Source organism: Protopterus annectens, chromosome 15.part0 (genome assembly GCF_019279795.1).
Source record: "Protopterus annectens isolate FY-2018-M chromosome 15.part0, PAN1.0, whole genome shotgun sequence".
NCBI lineage: Eukaryota > Metazoa > Chordata > Ceratodontiformes > Protopteridae > Protopterus > Protopterus annectens.
Window position 1 is genome coordinate 83,718,085 of NC_056749.1, and position 23,001 is coordinate 83,741,085.

A 23,001-nucleotide genomic window follows, 5' to 3' on the forward strand; every position below is an offset into this window, starting at 1 on the left:
TTTTCCAGTTTTTAAGTCATTTGAATACAGGCTGTAGAACAATGCAAATAAAAACGATTAATCAGAAGGATACAACCTGAACAAGTATGAACCTATGAAAAAAAAACCTGTAAGACACCCTGACTGTGAATTTCACCTAAACCAATTTCTGTATGATATTTGCTATATCTATTTGTAAGCCGTGCAGCTGCCCATCTTGTAAAGATTAAATTAATACCTCCCTACTTGTTCTAATTTATTTATTTATCAGTGTTTTATGACCTCTATTGAAGAAAGAAGATAGATCTATTTTTCATTCATAGTTGTTATTTTATTGTTATAGAACACCATTGTACAGGTAGTTAAAAACCTGCTTTCAAATGCATGCTGATACATGGTGCAGGTATCAACATTTCAAATTTTGACAATAATTTTCCCAAAATAACCTTCTCTATTGTTTTTTCCAAAGAAAGAAAGTAGACTTAAGGGTCTATATGACTGTGTATTTGTCCTAGTTCAGTTCCATTAAAGATGGTTTAATACATGCATTTCTCCAACTGTGGGTAATTTCTTCTTACTTAAATGATTTACTGATTAACAAATGCAATTATATTGTAATTCCTGTCTCTTCCCCATGATAAACTAGGGCCCAGTACCTTAGCACTTTTTCAACACAGTCTAACAGATATTACCTAGTTATTACTATCATAGATTACGTAGTTATTACTATCATAGATTACCTCACCTTTTGTGAAGATACACTGTATTACATAAGATTTATAAATATAACTACAATCTCGTTTGTCTGAAAATAAATTTTACAAAGTACAAACAGTTTATTATATATGTCTTTACTTATACCAAAGCTGATATATCTATAAAATGTTTTTTTTTTTTTTATTAAATTCAATGTCTTTATATAACGTTTCTCAACATTTTCTTGATCTTGACTCACGGTATATTTAATTTGTTTGCCCAGGTTATTTATTGCAGTTTTCAAATGTATAGTTTGTGGTTGCATTGTTCCTTACATTTTTGTCTCTCGTATTAATTTGGTATCTTGTTCTTATAGAAATATATCTTCCTGGCTTTGCTTCTTTAGATCCTGATGTTGAACATAGTTTTCATTATTTTGCATTTAATTTCCCTTTCAAGATTTGCCACATTCCTTTTGCTGTCTTTACACTGAATGTATCATTCCAATTGGATTTACAGAGTCACTGTTTTGCTTTCATATAGCCTGTTATTAGTCATATGTGAATGATTTAGATTTCTGTTTGGCTCAATTATCCAGCAGTAGTTCAACATTAACACCCACAGGATCATTGCACATCAGTGCAGGTAAAACTTGATACAAAGTAACAATGCCCTCAACATGTATACCCACAGGATCATTGCACATCAGTGCTGGTAAAACTTGATACAAAGTAACAATGCCCTCAACATGTATACCCACAGGATCATTGCACATCAGTGCTGGTAAAACTTGATACAAAGTAACAATGCCCTCAACATTTACACCCACAGGATCATTGCACATCAGTGCTGGTAAAACTTGATACAAAGTAACAGTGCCATCTCCTTACTAAACACAAAATACGTTCTGTTTCCTAGTATCATTGTTTACAATCTGAATCACTTGCTGTTTCTGTATATACATTGCACACAATGTTCTTACCAATGTCAGAAAATCAATATTGTTCCAGCCTGTCTCTGGCAAATTCAAATCTCCAGCTTCGTATTTCCTTCTTGTGTTTCATCCAAGAAATGTATGAATTCCTCCAAGTCATCAGCAATTGACTTTGGTGGCATATACAGTCCAGCAGTTGTTAGTGTGCTCCAAGATTGACTTTATTGTCATAACAATGCAAAATATAGTATCAGTATTATTATTAAAAATATAAGAATTACAGGTGTTGTAGCAATTGTTAATCCCTATCATAACACATCCACCTATTTTTTATTTTGTTAGAATGTCTGTTACAATAAAAAACACTTATACCTGACATAATGGTTTCCAATAACTGCTCTTTAACCATGTTTTACAAATAATAACAGCATTGATGTATCAATAGTATGACAGATGAATCAAATGTTGCTATCTTTGAGCTGTTAAATAAGTGACTGAGTGCAAATAGTGTCTCGTTAATAAACACGGTAATATTTCTGCTGCAAAATTCTCTCCCTTTGACTAGACAAGTGGACTTCATCCTGTGTAAATAAATGTGTCCCCCAAATTATACTTGAATGTACTATACAGTCACACTTTTTTAAAATGGGTAATTCTTTAATGAAGATGTTTACCCAAAATATCTTTACGGTATATTAGTTTGCACACATATACAGTAATTCTAAACTTCAGTATATTTAATTATGGATATATATTGCACTTTCCATCCTAACTTCTTTTTCAGTCCTTATGATATATATATATATTTACTTTGACACCCTTTTCTATTCTTACCTGAGCAGAAAGCAAAAAAATCTGGATAACTACCAAATGTACTGAATTAGAATATATTATTTTCTTATTATAGGTGCCAGAGGGTTTTATTTCTTGCATCCTGATATGTACACAGCATTCAATCTGTGCACCAGTCATTTCACACACTGAAGTGCTTGATAAATTCTGTTTTGAATCATTTCTGTGATGTTGTCTCAGATGCCTTCTTAAATTCTGGGGAGGCCATGCCCATGGGTATCTTCCGGGAGTACCGCTTTTGTTTCTCAATGACAAAAGGCCATTCAGTTTGTCTAACATGACCTGTTCATGGTAATGACTTCTCTCTTGTATCCTATGCCTAACTAACCTCTATGGAATCAACGATTCTTTGATGTGAACATGGCATTTTTAGCTTGACTGATGTCAAGCTAACATTCTGTGTTTTTTGCTGTATCTTTTTGAAGTGGAATAATACTTATCTTACTCACATCTATACTTATAACACACATCCTTCTATGATTTAACAGATTTTTGGTAATGAAGTCACTTGTTCTAAACTAAAACCGTTGACAATTCTTGGGTAAAACTTGTCTTGCCCCTTGGCCTTCTTTACCATTGTTCAAGACTCTGGAGCATTTTGTCATTTGTGTGTGTATATATATATATATATATATATATATATATATATATATATATATATATATATTTTTTTGCAGTTTGTTTGCCAGGATGGTCCATTTTCAATGGAGTCCTGGGGAGGAAAGCTCCAGAAAAAGTACAAATATTACAATTTACAAGATTACAAAAATTACAAGTATGTTAGAATTAGAAAAATAAAAAGTAACAAAATTACAGAAAAAAATGGTATTTGCAGGAGCAAATTAGTACAATACATTTAAGAAAAAAAAGTTTTATATATATATATATATATATATATATATATATATATATATATAAGACTCAGAACAGTCCCTACTCAGAATGTTTATATTGCCTGGGTTTGATGCTCACTATACTTTTCATTTGTGAAGTTGGACTGTAAATGCTTTGTGATGATAGGAGGTACTACCATGATAGGAGGTATTGCCAGCATTGCCAAGAGAAGTGGGGCAGTGGATGTGTAACATATGCCAGCACAGCTAGTTGGAATTTTGTAAATAATTATGTGTTATTTGCATATCAAACTGATTGGTACAGATGCGCTGAAAATGTACACCCACATTATCAGGCTTTGCCCTATTCAGTAAGTACGAACAGTGATTATTTAGGTTAGTCAGCAAAATATAATGAGAATAGTTAAGCATTGTTTTTTCCTGTAACTGTGTAACTATTTCCAGCTGTATTATTTTCAGTATTTCCTGTGACTGAAACACTGGTGTTTCCTATAAATAGATATTTAGTATGTTCATGTTCTTTTATTATTTATTATTAAATATAATTAAACTTTTCATTGTGGCTGGTCCTTTTAATAAAATATTTAAGTTCTGAGTGATTTGCACATATTTATTTGGTGATAACTCTGGCCACTCCTGAAAGCCTGGGTGTTTGGTCAACATTACCATTTATATTAATATTAATTTCACTCAGTATAATCAGTATAATTGGATGCCCTTTTAAGAGCCTTATAGTAACTGACTGGTGGCAGTGAATCTGCCTTATAGTCTGGGCAAAATTGGTAGAGTGGGTAATCTGTGCCAGCCCTTCCCAGGTGTGTGTGTGTGTGTGTGTGTGTGTGTGTGTGTGTGTGTGTGTGTGTGTGTGCGTGCGTGTGTGCATCTGTGTGTCTGTATGTGTGTGTGTGTGTGTGTGTGTGTGTGTGTGTGTGTGTGTGTGTGTGTGTGTGTGTGTGTGTTTGTGTATCTGTGTGTGTTTGTCTGTGTGTGTGTGTTTGTGTTTGTGTGTGTGCGTGTTTGTGTGTGTGTGTGTGTGCGTGTGCATGTGTGCTGTGTGTCTGTATGTCTGTGTTTGTGTGTGTGTGTGTGTGTGTGTGTGTGTGTGTGTGTGTGTGTGTGTGTGTGTGTGTGTGTGTGTGTGTGTGTGTGTGTGTGTGTGTGTGTGTGTAAATTAAATCTTAAAGAGTGTGCGTATCCACTAGTTGGGCAGGGACACGGTCACTCAGAGAGAGAGAGATGGAGGACTTGGCTTGGGCATTCAGCTGAGGGCTTAATTCTGAAGCTTTGCCAATGAGGAGCCTTACTGGGGACCTGGGAAGAGACAGAGAGAGAGAAACTAAGACCTCAGGCTGAGTGTATTCCCTGTATGCTCTTAAGGAAAATTGTGCTTGATGCAGAGAGGTCTGCATCTATAAATACTGAGTGTATCCATCTGCATTCCAAGTGAACGTCCCTCTCCAGTGTCAGTGAGGATTTAGGCCCCTTGATTACTGGGCCAGGATGGGGACTTCACATGTTTGTTCATTAGTTCTGTTTTTTCATATCAACATATTTTATTATTTATAATTGTTTTTTCTTTATTCTTTAATGCACTAATAAGTGATATAATTCTCTACATTCTGTTAGCCTTATCTTATTGTTGCTTTTTATTTCATTTTCTGTTACCTTCTGCAATATATTATATGTCTCTTGGCTGCCATTTTAGTTCCTTAATAATTTCATTTCAGAAGCATAATAGCTTTGTGTGTGTTTGCCTGTGACGGCATCTTAGAATTTCCTTTTTTTTAATTGTTACTCTGTTTCATGCTTAAACGAACATGATAGTACTTTACTGTGTACCTCAGTTTATCAGCCATCTTGACTCTCCAAGATCCAAAATGCGTGATAATTCAAAGATTAGCTGAACATTTCTAATATAGTTCACTATACACATGCTATTAATTTTAAATGTGAGTTAAAAGTGTTTACTTACATCATCTTCCAGCTGGAATTCCTTGTCGGCTACCACAGGGGATGAAGGCTTGGGTCTAGTGACAAAATCCTTGAAGCTGCTTGATCTTTGAAGAGACAGCTGCAAGTAGAAATGACAAAACAAAAATAGTTACCATGTCACTGCTATTTAAAAAAATGATAATAACAAGTCAAGCATAAAATATAGTAGGAAATAATACTCTGATGTCTAAGATGAGAAACATTGACAGAAGGGCTGACCTAATTTTGGTATATTGCAGATATGACTTCATTTCCTGTCTTGTTGTCGTAAGTCATTTAAAATAGTACTGTGTGGTAGGATTACCATAGTACTTAGAATATAGAATAATGAATTTATGGGGTGGATTAGATTTCTAGAACTATCTGTTCTCCTGTGGGTTTCTGCTGCATTATATATCCACCAAGATTTATGTAAGTTAGTGAGTATAGGAGCTTCATATAGCAGTGTGGAGATTAGATAGTATTTGTAGTAAAATAGTGTTTATTCCGATATAATATTCCAAGTTTTTGATGCACTTTTTTTCACAGTTTGGGAAATGTGAATGTCAAATTTAAGTTTGCAGTCAATTTCAGCTCCTAGTCATTTGGTATGTGGGGATGGTGAGATGATGGTGTTATTTAGTGAAAAAATGTTAAATGTGTTAATGGGAGAGACACATTTAGTAGGATGGAAGATCATAAGTTTAGTTTTCTTTGAGTTTAATATTAAATTAGAATTTATGAGCCAAGATTCTACAGCAAGAAAGGCTTCTTGTGGTAGTTTCTGGAGTTCCTGATCTGAGGGACCAGCACACATCACCGTTGAGTCATCTGCATATTGAATGAGTGCGGCTTGTGGGATTGACAGATGGAGGTTGTTTGTAAATATTGAGAATAGAAGTGGGCCTAAGATGGAGCCTTGAGGGACACCTATGGTTACAAGTAAGAAAGGTGATAGGGTATGTTTACAAGAAACTGCTTGTTGATGTCTAGTAAGGCAATTCTGGAACCAAGCAAGAGTAGAGTTACAAAAATTTAGATCAGAGAAGACATTTAGAAGTTTAGAATGATAAACCATATCAAAGGCTTTTGATAGGTCAAGTTAGATAGAGGATACATAGTTGTTATTGTTCCTGTGATAGTTGACAGTGTTAGCACATGTCATTAGAGCTGTTGATGTGCTATGGTATGATTTAAAGCTGCTCAGGGTCAGTTAGCAGTTTGTTGGTTTGCAGGTATTCAGTAACTTGCATATGAATGACCCTGTCAAGTATTTTAGATAGCAGTGATAATATTACAATTGGGCAATAGCTGGAGAAATTGACTGAAAAGCCACCTTTATTTAGGGGTATAATGTAAGAGGTTTTCCAAATGGGAGAGATCTGCTGTTCTGCTATGGACCTATTGATTAGTATTGATATAGGCTAAGCTATTTCATCTGCTGCTATCTTTAGTAGCACTTTAGTTTACTTGGTAGTTAGAATGAGCAAAAGAACTAGTGGGGAAAAGAAGGGGTTCTTTATTTGAGGAAGACAGAAGGGCAAAGATGATGGTATGGTAACATTAAAAAGGAGGATTTACAGTTACCTGTTCTGAACCAATTCATGGGTACAGCATATCTTAATATTTCTAGGTACATGTGCAGCAGTCATCTCCCTGTTTCTCCCTGTCTCCTGAAATGTAGCAGATTATATATATATATATATATATATATATATATATATATATATATGTATATGTAGATATATATATATATATATATATATATATATATATATATATATATATATATATATATAGATATATATATATATATATATATATATATATATATATATATATATATATATATATATATATACATATATATATATATATATATATATATATATATATATATATATATATATGTATACATTTATTTCTATATATATTATCATCCTTTTCATGCTACCTCAAAACCTGGCACATTGTGTTTTTCCCTCTTCCTTTGGGTAGATACATATACCTGCTGAGTCTTGGTGAAGCAACGGCACTCGCTGACTCGCTCATGGTTGGGGCCACTTAAAACCTGATAAACAGTAGGGAACACAGAACTATCCCTTTATAACATGCATCCCTGTGCATCTCATCTTATCTCAATGAAACTTGCTTCTCTCTGATTTATAAAGATAGACAGCATTGTGCCCATCGAGGTATCTAGAGAACTGCTGTGGAAGACACAATGTCACCTCTTTAATCTTTGTGTGTGCATCTCAGTGGTCAAATTCAGCTAACTCTTGCTTTTGGAATTTTAAACCATTTTGTTCCCCTGGAGACTCTATCATTAGAACAATTTTTATCTGGATAACGTGCTTTGGAGGAGCCTTTTTTCAGTGCTCTGTGCCATGGCCATGGCAAAGGGAAATGTCTTTCCACTGTTGTTATCATAGGAGGAGCATATGTTGCAGTAAGAATCTCTTGTTTATCCTAGGCTAGCAGCATAAAAAAAACAGCTGTAGCTCTTAGCATTTCAGTGAAGTTAGATAATCACCATTAGAAAAATTAGACAAAGCTGCAGCATTGCATTGAAAACATCAACCTGCCCTTGCTGATTTATGTATAGGTTTAACGTAATATGACCATATTATGTTAACTAGGAACAAGGACTTGTCAATACAGTACACTGGCTTGCAACAGAGATAAACTACATAATACTGGCTTACAATGCATGGTTAGAAAATTAAAACAAATGCTCAGTGGTGCCACATTTCATTCCACTTATAGGCAGAAACATGAGAAATTGGGTCAAGAAACAAAAATGTTTTGTCTGCTACACACAAAAGCTAAGTATCATATCATTTTATAAAAATGGAGTGAGTTCTGTCTTCATCTCTGCTTGCCAAACATCTTGTATTTCCTCATGTTATTGACCACTTGACCACACTACTCTAAGGACAAACTATCTCAGGTCATACCGTTTTATACTTTAACAAAAATATGCTCGCTATACTTAGAGATTAAATTCCATGCAGGGTTACACAGGGTAACTCATTTTCGTATCTAACTTTCTACTGTACATGATATTGAAATATACAATAAATATATAGTGAAAATGCAGATCATTTAATTAGTGTGCAAGCTTGCAAGCCAATTTCAGAGTTTAAGGCAGATGTTTGAGTAAGGAGCGCAAAGGTATACATTGCCTAAATGCGGGCTACGTCTGTAACAATCAAACATAATAATATCCTCTAGCTCCATTTGTATAATTATTTTATTTATTTATTTATTTATTTTACATTTGTTGACCGGGCTAGTCTAACTGGATATATGTCCATTTTCAGTAGATACCCAGGGAGATGAGCTCCATGATAAAAAAATAAATAAATAAACAAAACACAGCAAATAACATAACAACATCAGTCGTATATACAATGGATATTTCTGGTTAACACAGAAATAAACCATTTGACACACCATTGTTTATTCCCAGTTTATTTAGCTTTTTTGCTATGTCTGATGTGTCATAATACAGCTATAATAGGTCCACAGGTAAGTACTTGGCTAGCTGCCCCTTTGGGTCACTTTAAGCCTAGTCAATTTCCCTTTTTGAGCTTGAAGCAACCTATCACATCTGGTTATAAACTGGCCTTACCCATCCTATGCCCGATAATTATATATTACCCCTAATGAGAATAACTGGGATCATACCACAAATAATTTGAGGGGAGTCCCCATACATAGGATAAAGCATTTAGGAGCTGCATCTGTCCATTAGTAGTACAGGGGGCAGTCCTGGGGTAAATGTTCTGTTTAACATTCACAGCTGTAAGTTGCACTTGAAAATGGACGGAAAGGTAGATGCCAAACAGGAGTGGCCCCAGCAGAGAACCCTAGGGGACTCCACTGTTGACTACTTTCTTTGTGGAAGAAACTTCCCCCGTTTTGATTATCTGGATCCTATCTGTGAGCCAGTTGGTTATTCAGCATGTGACATAGAGGTTTATTCCCAGTTTATTTAGCTTTTTTTGCTATGTCTGATTGGGGAATTGTGTCAAATGGTGTGGCCTGGTTGAGGTATTCAGTGTGTACCATTTTCCCTTCATCTGTTGCTTTGGTGACCAATTCAAAAAATTCCACCAGGTTGAGTAAGCATGACCTGCCCTTGATGAATCCAAACTGAGATGGGTCTAGTGTTTAGAGGTTTCTTATGCCCTGATTAATTAGTTCCATGATAATTATTTCCATGGCCCTGCATCTGAGGCTGGTCAGACTTATGGATCTGTAATTGCCTGGGTCTATGGAAGCTCCTCCATTTTGTAGAGGAAAGACTGCAGCTGTTCTCCATTCACTTGGTGCAAAACCTGTGTGGAGGCTGAGCCTGAACAGTGTTGTTAGGGGAGTGGCTGAGATTGAACAGTGTTGTTAGGGTGTGGCTGAGCCTGAACAGTGTTGTTAGGGGTGTGGCTGAGACTGACCAGTGTTGCTAGGGGTGTGGCTGAGACTGAACAGTGTTGCTAGGGGTGTGGCTTAATCATGTTTCATGCTATTTAAGATGCATACAGGGATACTTTCAGGACCCATCAATGCAGTATTTTTAGCTTTTGATAGCACTTTTAGGACTTGGTCTTTTGTGATAGCTGGATGCAAGCCAGTTTCAAGTATATCTTGAAGGACGGACAGAAGGGAGACAGGAGTAAAGTTAAAGCTAAATTTATCAGTCAGTAAGTTAGCTATATCATCATCACTCACAATAATGCAGGAAAGTTTTTTTTTTTTACTTTTTGCTCCACTTCCCTGCCATCAAACCAATGTCTTTAGTTACCCATTCATTCCCTCAGTCTATTTAATCTGACTGACACCACACACCACCTTGTGGAAGGACTTCTATCTCCAGAAGAGGTTTACCGTCCAGAAACTTATTCTTAGATCAGGTGTGAAACAAAAGGAGAAGAAATTGGATGGTCATCATTCTAAAAGCCATGGAGGGTACATAGGCCCCTCCAACCCATACATTTAAATCCCTTACGTTCATTGTTACTACGTTGCTTCGATTGGTGCTTCTCTTATTTCACCAGTTTCTGGGTCTGGCATCATCCCCAGACTCAGGCAATGGATATTTATGGCTGGATCCTAATTGTCCCCACATCAGGTAATGAACCAATGGCATCTGTCTGTCTGTCATAAGGTATCCTACAACTGACACCTGACTAGTGAGAGTGGGATTTTTTATATAAAGTTTTTGTCCCACTCCTTGGCAGTTGGCATAACCATTTGCATTACCAAGAGAGTCTAGAACCCCTTCCCTCTGATTCATGTGCATTCTCACCGACACACCTCATAAAAGCTGCTGTAAATGGCTTGTGACATTAAGCCCACATCCCTCATCTACCCATTACTTTTATATAGATTCACAAATTTATAGATATTCTAAGGCCACTGAGTCCCTTGTCCATTCATACAATACCAGTACCCTTCCTCATGCTTCACATCCTTTGTGCAGCAAGTCCATACCAGTCAATCCTGAAGTAAATGTACAGATGTGCAGCAAGACCATACCAGTCAATCCTGAAGTAAATGTATAGATGTGCAGCAAGGCCAGACCAGTCAATCCTGTAGTAAATGTATAGATGTGCAGCAAGGCCATACCAGTCAATCCTGAAGTAAATGTATAGATGCCCATTCAGTCATCTGGTTTATGTTTAAAGGGCGATAGTGAGTTGCACTGCTTAGTGTATAGAAGGTTTTCTTGCAGAGGTTTGGGAAGTGCTGGGCTATCTTCTGTTGGTGAAGATTTAGTTCCCTGGTACTAGTGCTAGTGAAGATGGACTTGTGAAGAACCAGGAAATCCAATACATATGGTCTCTAATGGTGCAGTCAGAGAAACACAGATTTCCCCTCAAACATTTATAAGACACTAAGTGAAGGGATAGAGCTTCCAGCCTCTCTTGGTAGTTCAGGAACTTTAGGCCTGTGATGTTTTGTTTAAAGTCTTTTTAATTGTTTAATATATTTAGAAAGCTGCATCCCAAAGGTGGGGACTTGTACTTGGTAAGTGACTTTAGCAGTGCTGAGTAAAAGGAAGTGATTACATCTTTAGACCTTGATGATAAATAAACAAACTTCCTAACAGACATTGCCATGTGTTAAGAAAAGAGGGAACTTAACAGCAACTCCATCTGCAAACTTTGTTAGCCAGAGGTTTTGGCTCTCTACATGGAGATCTGAGAAGTAAATACTAAAACTGAGAGGTCCCAGCACCATAACCAGAGGGATACCAGTGATCACTTTCATACTTTCTAATGAGTCACCTGCAACTGGCAACTACATGGGTTCTACCTTTCAAAACATTTGTTATCCTTCTTACCAGTAGTGTACCTAGTGTGGGGAAAGAGGCACAAGTGCCTGAGTGGAAAGTGTTGAGGGGTGAAATAATTTGATCCTGATCTATCTTCAATACAGTGCCAGTTTTTAAAAGGCAGTATTGTATTTGCGGTTAAACCTGAATGCTGCAGTGCTCCTTGTGTGATGTAATCTGTAGCAACTGCTTGCTAAATTGCAGTAAGCAGTTTCCTAAAGTTTAAATGTAAATAAAAAAATCTGTCTTCCTTTTTTTTTTTATCTAAAACCTGAGCACTGTAGAAGCAAGTTATAAACTGCAACAACTGTTTGCTACATTTGCAGCAAGCAGTTTACTACTGTTTAAAAAAAAAAAGAATATCTTTTTTTTCCTTTTTGTACTTGAAGAAGTGAGGGGTGGGGTCTTGGTTCATAGTACTGGCCCAGGGCACTAGTTGAATCAGCTATGCCTTTGCATCTATAACATGTGTGTTGATTTTTAAATGTACTTAGATTTTGTATGATGCCAGCATGGGGAATGGTGTTGAAGGTCTTGGCCAGATCAAAACCACATGTACTGCATGACCACCATCTAAAGCCTCTGTAACCCTTTAGAAGAAGCTTACCAGATTAAATAGTCAGTATCTATTCTTCATGCAAATAAACTGCTGGTGTCAACTATTGATAATGCAGTTTATGAGGTCAGTTATAATACATTCATGGTTTTGCAGGGGAGCACTATCATTCCTTCTGCCAGGATGGATGAGCCAGCATTGGTCACTCAATCCCCTGCTTCCAGTGCTGGTTCATCCTCCTCCTGGACCCACCAATCAAAATCTTCTTTTATCTAAGTCATAATCAAGGCCATAACCCTCTGTGCAACAGAACTGTCTGGTAGCCTCAAACTACTTTTGAAAAAATATATATTGCTGGTGTCTATTCTGAATAACCTGCAAACATTCCATTACAAAAGAAAATACAACATGTACACTGCTACAGCAAATAAGCATATTATTAAAATAGAGGCTGAATCATAACTCCACTGTACAGCTAACAAGAAATAAGCCTACTAGCTGCAGAATCTATTTTTTTGAACCTACTGTCCTACCCCATGAAAGTTAATACTTTGCAAAATTAGGAAAGTTTTATACAGATCTAAAATACAAAGCTCAGTTGTGACAACACAGGGAAAAAAGACCCACATTGTTTTTTTTTTACTTGAGTTACAGAAGAATCAAGTAAATTTTACTCACAGATTAAACCTGATGAAGATTGTTCTTAGCAAGAAATACATGGCAGTGCTGATATATGATACTCTGCTTATCAAAAAAGCAATGCATTAAAATTTCACCTGCAGCAGAAAGTAGCCTAGCAATTAAATTGAAATCAGATTAGGAAAACCTATAGGGACCAGTTGTGTTAATAAAACTCGTCTACATTATAGTCCAAATAAAAAAAATGTCTGATTATATTTGAAGGGAATACAGTTATTGCATCTGGCAACTCAGCCACCTACCAGCACATCTGTATGCCCTCCATCTTATCTCTGGTCTACCTACCTATCCTACTCTCTTCCAAACTTCCTCCACCAGGGTTGGGACCATTGAGGATCATTAGTGTGTCCCAGGTCCACTCCTCATCTTGCTGCTGTGGGCAGTTGTAATGGCCTACCCTTGTCTCCTCCCTCCCTCCCTTGCATTCATCTATTACATCCGAGGACTACAACCCCTACAGGGAACATCTTAGATGAATACCACCCCCTAACAGCACCTCAGATGCCTTAGCACTAATTGACCCAAGTCACGGACTGAGCCCTAATAATTTGATATAATTGTATCAGTCACATGGCAGGCCTGCACAAGATGCTGCAACTAATCATGACCCCAGTTTTTCAAGATGGCTGATTATATCTTAGGAGTGTCTCCGCAGATCTCAACTAACTCAAAGCATTTAGATGCAAACATCTTGCATTTTTTGATTGTTTCTGTTTTTAAACAGCACTGTAAATTGAGATGACATTGCAAGTAATGATCAGGACATTTTCTTTTCCTTTTTGAGTTGCATTTTTTATTGGCTGACTGTATTTCCATTTTTGAAATGCTGAGCTTTTTTTTTTTTTTCTAATTGCCAACAAAGTAAAATTATCGAATAATGTCCAAGTTCATGCAAACAAATAGCATTAACCACTATTCCTGAAAAAGTTAAGTCCAAGTGAAAATAGATACATTACGAGATAACACAAAAATCTATAGTGAAGAAGATGGATGCTCCATTTTCCTTCTGTGACCTAAAAGATAAGCCTAGTACTCTACAAAAGTCTTTGACAGAGCTTCTTACAGAATTATTGCATATTGAAAATGCATTATCTGCCTCACAAAATGACTCAATCTCTCTGAATCTCTAATTGCAACTTTAGAAGACAAGGAAAATTGCGTGATAAGCGATTACAGACCGCCAGCTATAAAATTCACGGCTATAAGACAAGCTAATAGACTTGGACTCAATAAGTTAATGGAATGACAGTATTAGTTGCCTCCCTGAATCTTTGGCCAGTGCTTTACTGATTGACATAATTTAGGAAATGTTTGCAGATAATTTCAATCATTAAAAACTGAAAGGTTGAGTTCACACTGAGTATGCACATCATGGTTTGAAAGGTTTAACTACTTCTCAGCTACCAAGGGTGTTAAACTAATAGATTTCAAAGGCCTGCAAAAAATAGTCAAAACTAGCAAAAAGAAACTGCTCTATTACTACAAGGAGCATAACCTTTCAGATTTCACAGGGCCTTTCTTCTGAAATCAAACAACAATAAGGGCTATTGGCTTCATAGATCAAAATGTTTAAAAATAACCTCAAATCTCAGTATCACCCAGCTAGACTGTTAGCAACCAAAGTTTGTAGAATGTAGTGCATCTCTTCATATGTCAGGCTGCTAAATTATTCAAACACTTTTTTTCAATGTGATGGCTTAATTCATCTAGCTATAGGTGATGGTAACTAATGGAGATGTTGTTATGTTAGAAATCTTTAAACATTTCATTTTTATTACCTCCATGTTTTCTTGCTGTGGAATTACTGGTGTTTATTGGGCTTGTGATTCCACATATTCTGTTTGGTGTAGGTACCTTTTGTTTTTTTGTTTTTATTTATTATTATTTTCTTTTCTTTTTTTTTTTTTTGGTTATCCGTGCTACCCTAACAATTATTTGTCTTGTTTGCTAGGATGGTGGCATATTTGATCATTTTTACTGCTCCAAACATTGCATTTTAAGGAGCTAAATATTGTGTGCTCTACATACTTCGTATGTCTGTGTAACACTACTCTATAACAGTTACTGTCATATTTGTTCTCTTTGGGATATACTATTTTTTTGTGTATGGGGGGGGGGGTTAAATTGATTTAAATTAGTTCCAGGCCATATGGAATAATACATTTTTTTTTGCTTTTCCTTTCTATTTATACTTGTTTCTTTGTTTTCATTCAGAAACATTTTAATTTAAACATTTAAATAATTTTAATAACAATGTTGATAGTGAGACATTGCTCATTTTGAGTTACTGTTTACATGAATTCTGAATTCTATTGCACAGTCCTGTTATTTTCCTGTTATTTTCTTTTTGCTTAGTTACAAAAACTAAAATTTAGCTACTGCATTTAAATTAACTTTGGTGCTGATTGTGTTTTCATAGTGGGTCTGTAAACAAAATCTAATCACATATGTAAATGGGGCCCTTTGGTTGGTCTTTAACATAGCTGACTGTATATTGTTCAAATTATGACGTTCATGTTTCATTATTATTGCTGATAATACATGAAGAATCTTGTAAATACACAAAGATGTCAATAAATAGGCTCTCCACTGAAATGTCATCACTCAAAATGCCTAGTGTCAACAGGCTGAAATAAAAGGACTGAAAACATAGAAGAGTGAATCTTGAAAATCAGTCTTCTCCTTTAAACTTCTTTTTGCAGAGGAGTGAAGCATCATGCACTCCCATTGAGTGGACAAGCCCCCCCCCCCAACTTATATATTCCAACTCCAAGATCACCATATCTCAGAGAAAAGGGAATATTCTGAGAAAGGGCATCTCAGACATGATATATGTAAGTCCATTCTTTTGGCCATTCAGTCTCCATATTTTGGGACTCGCTTTAGTGGATCCCAATATTTCATATGGTTACTTTATAATATAGATATCATGCTGCATGTATTTATTTGGGTCTACTTTGATAGACCGAATGTGCAGATCACCGACACATGATTCACCGACCCCAAATGTCCGAAACGTTAGTTCACCGACACTGCAATAACTCGACTGTTACTTCACCGACAAACGCCATATCAGTGCGATGTAACAAGAATGATACGTAATGCAAACAAATAGTATACCATGTTAAAAAAGTAGAACAGAAAGTTATCTGATTAAAATATAAACTTTACAAAGGTTTACTGCAACATATCATATGTTAGAATATCAGGAACATACGGATATACATGGTAGCGTACATTTCTCTGTATATATATTGTAGTGTATTTTTCCCTATGAGTTAAACAGTATCCACCAAGTACCTGTTTAAGATAAAGTGTTCCATCTAGTTTGCAGTGACGGCTTTGTAGTTTATGATAGTATACTGCACCACTGTTTTATAACGCTAAGAAATGAATTACATACATGTAACTAAATAGTTACAGTACTACAAAATGTTCTACCAGAGCGTTTATTTATCCTTACAACGTGTGAGCCACTGTTACGTGTTTGTTAACGTGGAGTCCTTCAGGTATATCTGTATTTCTAAGTAAACTTTATCAACAAGTGGTAATTACATAGTGTTTGTGTCCGCTAATCTTGGCGTGTTTTTTAACATGGGGTTAGATATTTACATCTGTATTTATTTAGACAACTCTTTGCATACGTGGTAATCGTGTATTGTTTTTGTCGGTTAGTTGACATTCGCTGATTGCAACTGTCGGTAAATAGTGATTTTGAAAATTTGGTTTCGGCATTGTGGGTGTCGGTAAACTGCACGTTCGGTCTATCAAAGTAGACCCATTTATTTAGGTATACATTTTCAGATTCTTAGCATTCTGCAAAAACTTTGTTTAAGTGATGCTAGTTATCTTAAGTATTATATTTCTGTGCAATAAAAAGCACTGTGGAATTAAGTGATCCACCTGTCTGTGTAATAAAGAACACCATGGAATTAAGCGATCCACCTGTATGTGCAATAAAGAGAACCGTGGATTTAAGTGATCCACCTGTATGTGCAGTAAAGAGAACCGTGGATTTAAGTGATCCACCTGTCTGTGCAATAAAGAGCACCATGGAATTAAGTGATCCACCTGTCTGTGTAATAAAGAGCAGCATGGAATTAAGTGATCCACCTGTCTGTGCAATAAAGAGTGCCATGGAATTAAATTATCCACCTGCCCAGCAGTATGAATTTAATTTTAATGATGTATGTAACTTGGTTGATACTAAGGTTTTTCTTCTTATGCTTCAGAGTCTTCCTGAGTTTAAATTAGTTTAGGTTAGAATTGGGGAGGCTGGGAGGAATTTTATGGATTTACTATCAAAGTGTTGTTATTGATACTTTGTTATTTTGAGTGTTCATTTGAAGAGACTTTACAGTTGGGAGTCATTTTAATTCTTCATTTAAACTATTGTTCAGTTTTTGCATTCAGTTGGTGGATAGGTTTAATGGCACACTCTTTATGGATATATTTAATAAATCTGATACATCACTGTACCAGGTTTGGATAACTATTAGAAACTTATTTTTCATAATTTCGGCTTTTTTTCATACCTCTGGATATAGTTGTCTACTTTGAATTTTTGTCTACTTCAGTTAGTCAAACTCACTAATCATCAAACGCCTCTTTGTCGAACCTTATTTGTCGAAGTCTTCATCTGTCAAATGATCATTTCAGCAAACTTTTCCCCACTGTAAGTTACCAGTGGGCCATTAAAGGGAGTTTGCCCTTTTCCTCACTAGTGCGATCTCGGAGTTGGTATATTTAGCTGGGGGGGTGCAGACCCCCACCAGGGTGGGTTATACAAATGCTGTTTTTGTTGTAGTTGGTAGGTTGGTCAACTTTTTACTTACCATGGGAAGCAGTTTCATTGAAACAATCATTCAACAGATGAAGTTTCAACAAATAGGGTTCGATGAAGAGGTGTTTGACACTTACAATAGAACCTTGAATTTAAAAGGTATGCAGAATTTCAAAAAGAGGAAAATCTTGTTTGTTCTCTATCTGTTTATTTGTAAGTTCTCCATGCATTCAACATATTCAAGAAACACATATGCATAAAGATCAGAACAAGTTGTTTCTGGTGTTTCTAAATCTGGTTCTACAATGCCATACTGGTAAAATGTTTTATGGTTATTCATTTACTGAGCAGCAGGCTGAAACACAACACATGTTCTGTTGTCTGGTAGCTACTGTAACATCCTTAATGTACTGTTTGTTAATATTTAACTTCACTATTGTTGCCAGAATTAGTTTGTCTTGGTACAGCAGTAGTGTTGTTGCCTCACAGCAAGAGGTTCTCCTGTTCGATTCACGGCTGGAGTGCCTTCTGTGTGGAGTCTGCATGTCCTCCCCACGGTCAATTGGCTTCCGAAAGACATGTGTGAATGGGCGTGCCTTCGCTGAAGGTTGGGCATCGGGCTGGCAACTCGGCACCATAAAAAATCTACTGCCAATCATTAGCGGACCGGAGGTTCCATTGAGGCGACCCCTAACCAGAAAAAGCCGAAAAGACATCAACAATATTAGTAACAATAATATTAAATCACTACTTTTAGGAGGTAGCTCAAAATCTCAGCAATAGTTATAAATAGATCATGTTCTTGATGTGATATTTACTTATGACCATGTGGATTTTTATTGGTGTCTCTTCCCAAATGGCCATTTGTTTCTCCTCTGCTCCATAAATTTTGGTCTAGGATAGATTTCTTTCATGGTTTGGATCCATTTCATGAGCAGTTAAAGCATTTATATTTGACTCTTATTTTATTCTGACCAAACTTAATTTAATCTGCTTTTATATTTGCAACCACAAAACATCAATGTTTATAACTATAGCATAAACTCATTTTATTACAAGATATTGAAATGTTTAGTTTTATAAGTGACCACCTAAAAATATTGCCAGCAAAAATGGGTGATATATCAATTAATCCTGGTGTAAGATGGGCTTCACTTAAGACACACAGTAGGGTCTTTCTGAGTGGGAAAAGTCTCTTTCATTAAAAATACCAGTGTGAACACAGAATTGGTATTCCATCATCATTCAAAATCAGCCACAGGTTAAGAATTACTATGTATATAATGAAAACAAGTTCATGATACATACAAAAATCTCTGAACCTATTTAATTCTCAACTGTAGATATTGATTATCTCGTATGATATTTAGAATGAACACAGACTCCTTTCTTATTTATCAAAATTAGCAAGTTTGTTGTATCTAAAAATGTTATTTCTCATGTTTCTAAAATAACTCTGCTTATACTAAAATATAAGACATTATGAATTTCTTTTATGGTATCTCCCAGGAAGCACAGTTTGAGTTTTCACTTCCACTCAAAAATAACTTGGTCGACTTCTTTGAGTCAGTCACCAGAGCTGTGGGTGAAGGCAAGGTGGTTCATGCAGTCTACCTAGATCTGGCCAAGGCCTTTGATACCATTCCCCACTCAGGAATCATAGAAAAACTCATTAAGCTAGGCATAAACCCCTATATCACTAGATGGGTTGGAAACTGGCTCACAGATAGAAACCACAGTGTGAAAGTAGTTGACTCCAAGTCAGACTGCCAACCAGTCATGAGTGGAGTCCCTCAGGGATCGGTCCTGGGATCTCTCCTGTTTGGTATCTACTTCTCAGAAGTCCAGGCCAACACGAAGGGACTCTGGCTGATGACTGCAAGTTGGGAGCCATTATAACTCCCCAAGTGATGTTGACATCCTACAGAAAGGCCTCACTGAGACCAAAGACTGGTGTCAGAACTATGGCCTTAGGCTCAATGCCAAAAAATATGTCATCATCCCCTTTTTGGAAAACCCAGTTCCCATGAATTACCACATTGATGGTAGTCCACTGAACACAGAAGGTGTTATAAGAGATCTGGGAACACAGGTTGACAGCAACCTCTCTTTTGACCACCACATTGCCATTATGGTCAGAAAGTCCTTCTATGTGGCACATCTCATTACTAAGGGTTTTGCATCCAGGAAGAAAGAGGTCATTGTCCCCCTCTACTTTTCCCCTCATTAGGCCAATCACTGAGTACAAGTCCCCATTTGGCATTTACCTCACTAGACACCTGCAACAACTGGAGAGGCCACAAAAGTACCTCACAAAGAGGATCCTAGGTCTTAAACACTTGTCCTATATGGACAGACTCAAAAAACTCCAACTATGCTCCATCTCATATTGCCTACTTAGAGGCAATCTCTGCTTGACTTATGAAGCCATGTCTGACCCAGCTCTGTTAGAAATGCTATATCTAAAGAAATCCCAATCCCTCTGTATCACACACTCCAGAGACCTCAACCTTATTACCACTATCAACAGAACGTGCTGCAGGGACAGGTTCATACCCAGAGACTGCCCATGATATGGAATAGACTTCCCATACATGTCAAACAGAGTGCCTCACTGGTCCTCTTCAAGAGAAATCTTAATGAGTATATTCACCCTCGGGATCACTTCAGTGGCTCTACTTGACAGACGTACTGGTAACTATAGTCGGGTGGCACAATAGCAGGGTAATCCTATGGGCTAGGTTTGTAAAGGCTCCAGGGCCATTAGCCTAGTACATACCTATGAACCTATAAGTAAATACAGCACTCTTTTGATTCAGGTTAATGTATGGAGTATTTCTCAGCAACATTATACAAAGCTTGAAATGCATTTAACTTTAAAAGAAGTATAATTATTAATTTTACATTTGAAATCAAATAATCTCAATAATCCATATAAGTCTACAGTCATATTTAAAAAATATTTTTCAATTAAATTTACTAAGATATTACTCAGGGAATATCTGTTTTTGACACATATTGCAATAAATCTAAATTATTTGTTCACTAAATATATATTATTCAGATCTGAAAAATTGTTGAGAAACAACATTCAGTAATTTAGAATTCAAAATCTTGATTGCTACTTTTGGCAAGCAGACTTAAGGGTATGAAGCCTGATATTATTCTGCAATTTTAATCAGGATTTACAGTTAGTGGTCAAACTTCAGATTAATCCCTTACATTACAGGTTGCAAACCAACCAAATCTCTATTTTACTTATTAATTGATGTTTTGAAAGCCTTTGATAGAAGACTTTATGATATCTTCTGTAAAATACTGAAAAAAATAATTTTCTTCAAACATTTATTAATATCATTGTAGATTTTTAGTCTGATTAATCAACATCATTATGTTCCATTGCCACTAGGACAGATCTGTTTCAGTTGGTCAGTGGACTAATTTGTCAAAACTGACATGGTTGAGACCACATGAGCGACAATTTAGTTCATCAATCAACTTGAACAATCCATATAACACCTGCAAACAAAACAAAAAAAGAAGTTATGTCCTTACCATAACGTTCCATGTGAGTTGTTCATCTCACCTTTTTTGTTCTTACACGTGGGTCGGAGCCGATCCCTCAGCTCTGAATCGGCTGCTCTTCAAGCTCAGACTCTCAGAGAAGCTTGATACCCAGTGAATATCCCATGATGCCCTGCTATGAGTCCCCAGATCTAGTATGCTGCAACCAAGACAGCCTACCAACAGAATATGACAATAAAGTCTACCTACTCAGGTAACTGCAAGAGTAGAAGGATAGAAGAAGAGCAGGAATGTATAAACAGACTGACAGCTGAACCAATCTACCAAGGCAACCATTCACTCGACTGGAGGGGGAAGGTGGGTGGGAATGTAAGAACAAAAAGGCAAGATGAACAACTCACATGGAACGTTATGGTAAGGACATAACTTCTTTATGTGAAGTTGTTCTATCTCACCATTTTGTTCTTACACGTGGGTAGCGTCCCAAGCACCCTAATCCTGGGTGGCTCACGGGAGAACATTCCTGGGCACAGTGGAACCAAATGTAGCCCTGCCCTGGAGATCTTCTCCACTTTGTAATGAGTGATAAACGTGTGAGGTTTTGACCACATGGCAGCTGCACAGATGGTATCTAAAGGCAAGCGAGCTGCATGAGCCAATGACGTAGAAACAGCTCGTGTAGAATAGGCTTTGATGTTAGTTTTTAATGGCTGATTAGCGGAAGTATAAATTAATCTGATGCAATCAGAGAGCCACTTGGATAGAGTGATTTTTGATACTGAGCAACCTTTTTTTATTGTTTGCATAAGACACGAAGAGTTGGTCCGATTGTCTGAAATCCTTCGTTCTATCCAGATAGAACCTCAGTTGTCTATGTACATAAAGCTTGTGTAACATATATTCTAGTTTGTTAGTATGGTGTTTGAAGAAGATTGGGAGCTCAATGGATTGATTTAAGTTACTTTCTGAAGCGATCTTTGGAAGAAAGGTAGGATTAGTTCTGAGGGACACTCTATCAGGGTGAAAAATCAAATATGGGGGTTTGACGGACAGGGCTTGAAGTTTGGAGACCCTACATGCAGATGTGATGGCTACCAGGAATAGTGTTTTCCAAGACAAAAACTTTACATGACAAGATGAAGCAGGTTCAAAGGGAGCGAGCATCAGTTGGGATAAAACCAGAGTCAAATTCCATGGGTAGACAGGATGCCTAATAGGTGGCCTGAGATGGTGGGTTCCTTTTAAGAATGCTTTACAAAGCCTATGCAACATGATGTTAGAGTCGTTGAAGCCCACATGAAAGTTTGAGATAGCAGCCAATTGAACTCAAATGGTGGCAGCAGCCGCGCCATCATGGAACAATGATGACAAGAATTCTAAGATGGTATGGATAGGTGCTACATAAAGGTCAGTGTCATGTTGAGAGGTCCAGTGAACAAATCGTTTCCATTTGCTGTTATATAGTTTCCTGGTAGATAGCTTATGAGATGAAACTATAATATGTTGGACCGCAGAAGATAACTTATGTGACCTGGCTAATGTGGAAATCGGAGCAGCCAAGCTGTCAGTTTCAGGGACGTGAGGGAGGGGTGGAGAACTCCCGATGAATGAGTCAGAAGATCCGGCACTGGGTCCAGGATCCATGGTTCTTCCACTTGATACTTCCGCAGGAAGGGAAACCAACTCTACTGAGGCCAAGATGGGGCTATTAAAATCACAGTCCTTCCCAGACTTTTGGCTTTCTGCATGAATTTGGGAATTAGAGGTATTGGCCGAAAGGCATATAGAAGACCCGGCGCCAATCGTGTACGAGCG

At 36.8% G+C, this 23,001-nt stretch overlaps 1 protein-coding gene across 1 annotated transcript in view; it reads right to left on the reverse strand.

Annotated features, from left to right (window-relative positions):
* Positions 1–23,001, reverse strand: part of SASH3 (SAM and SH3 domain containing 3) — an 842,462-nt gene that overhangs the window by 432,493 nt on the left and 386,968 nt on the right. Inside the window, exon 2 of the mRNA XM_044057147.1 lies at positions 5,288–5,386. Coding sequence (XP_043913082.1) covers positions 5,288–5,386 — 99 coding nt within the window. The remainder of the gene's footprint in view (positions 1–5,287; positions 5,387–23,001) is intronic.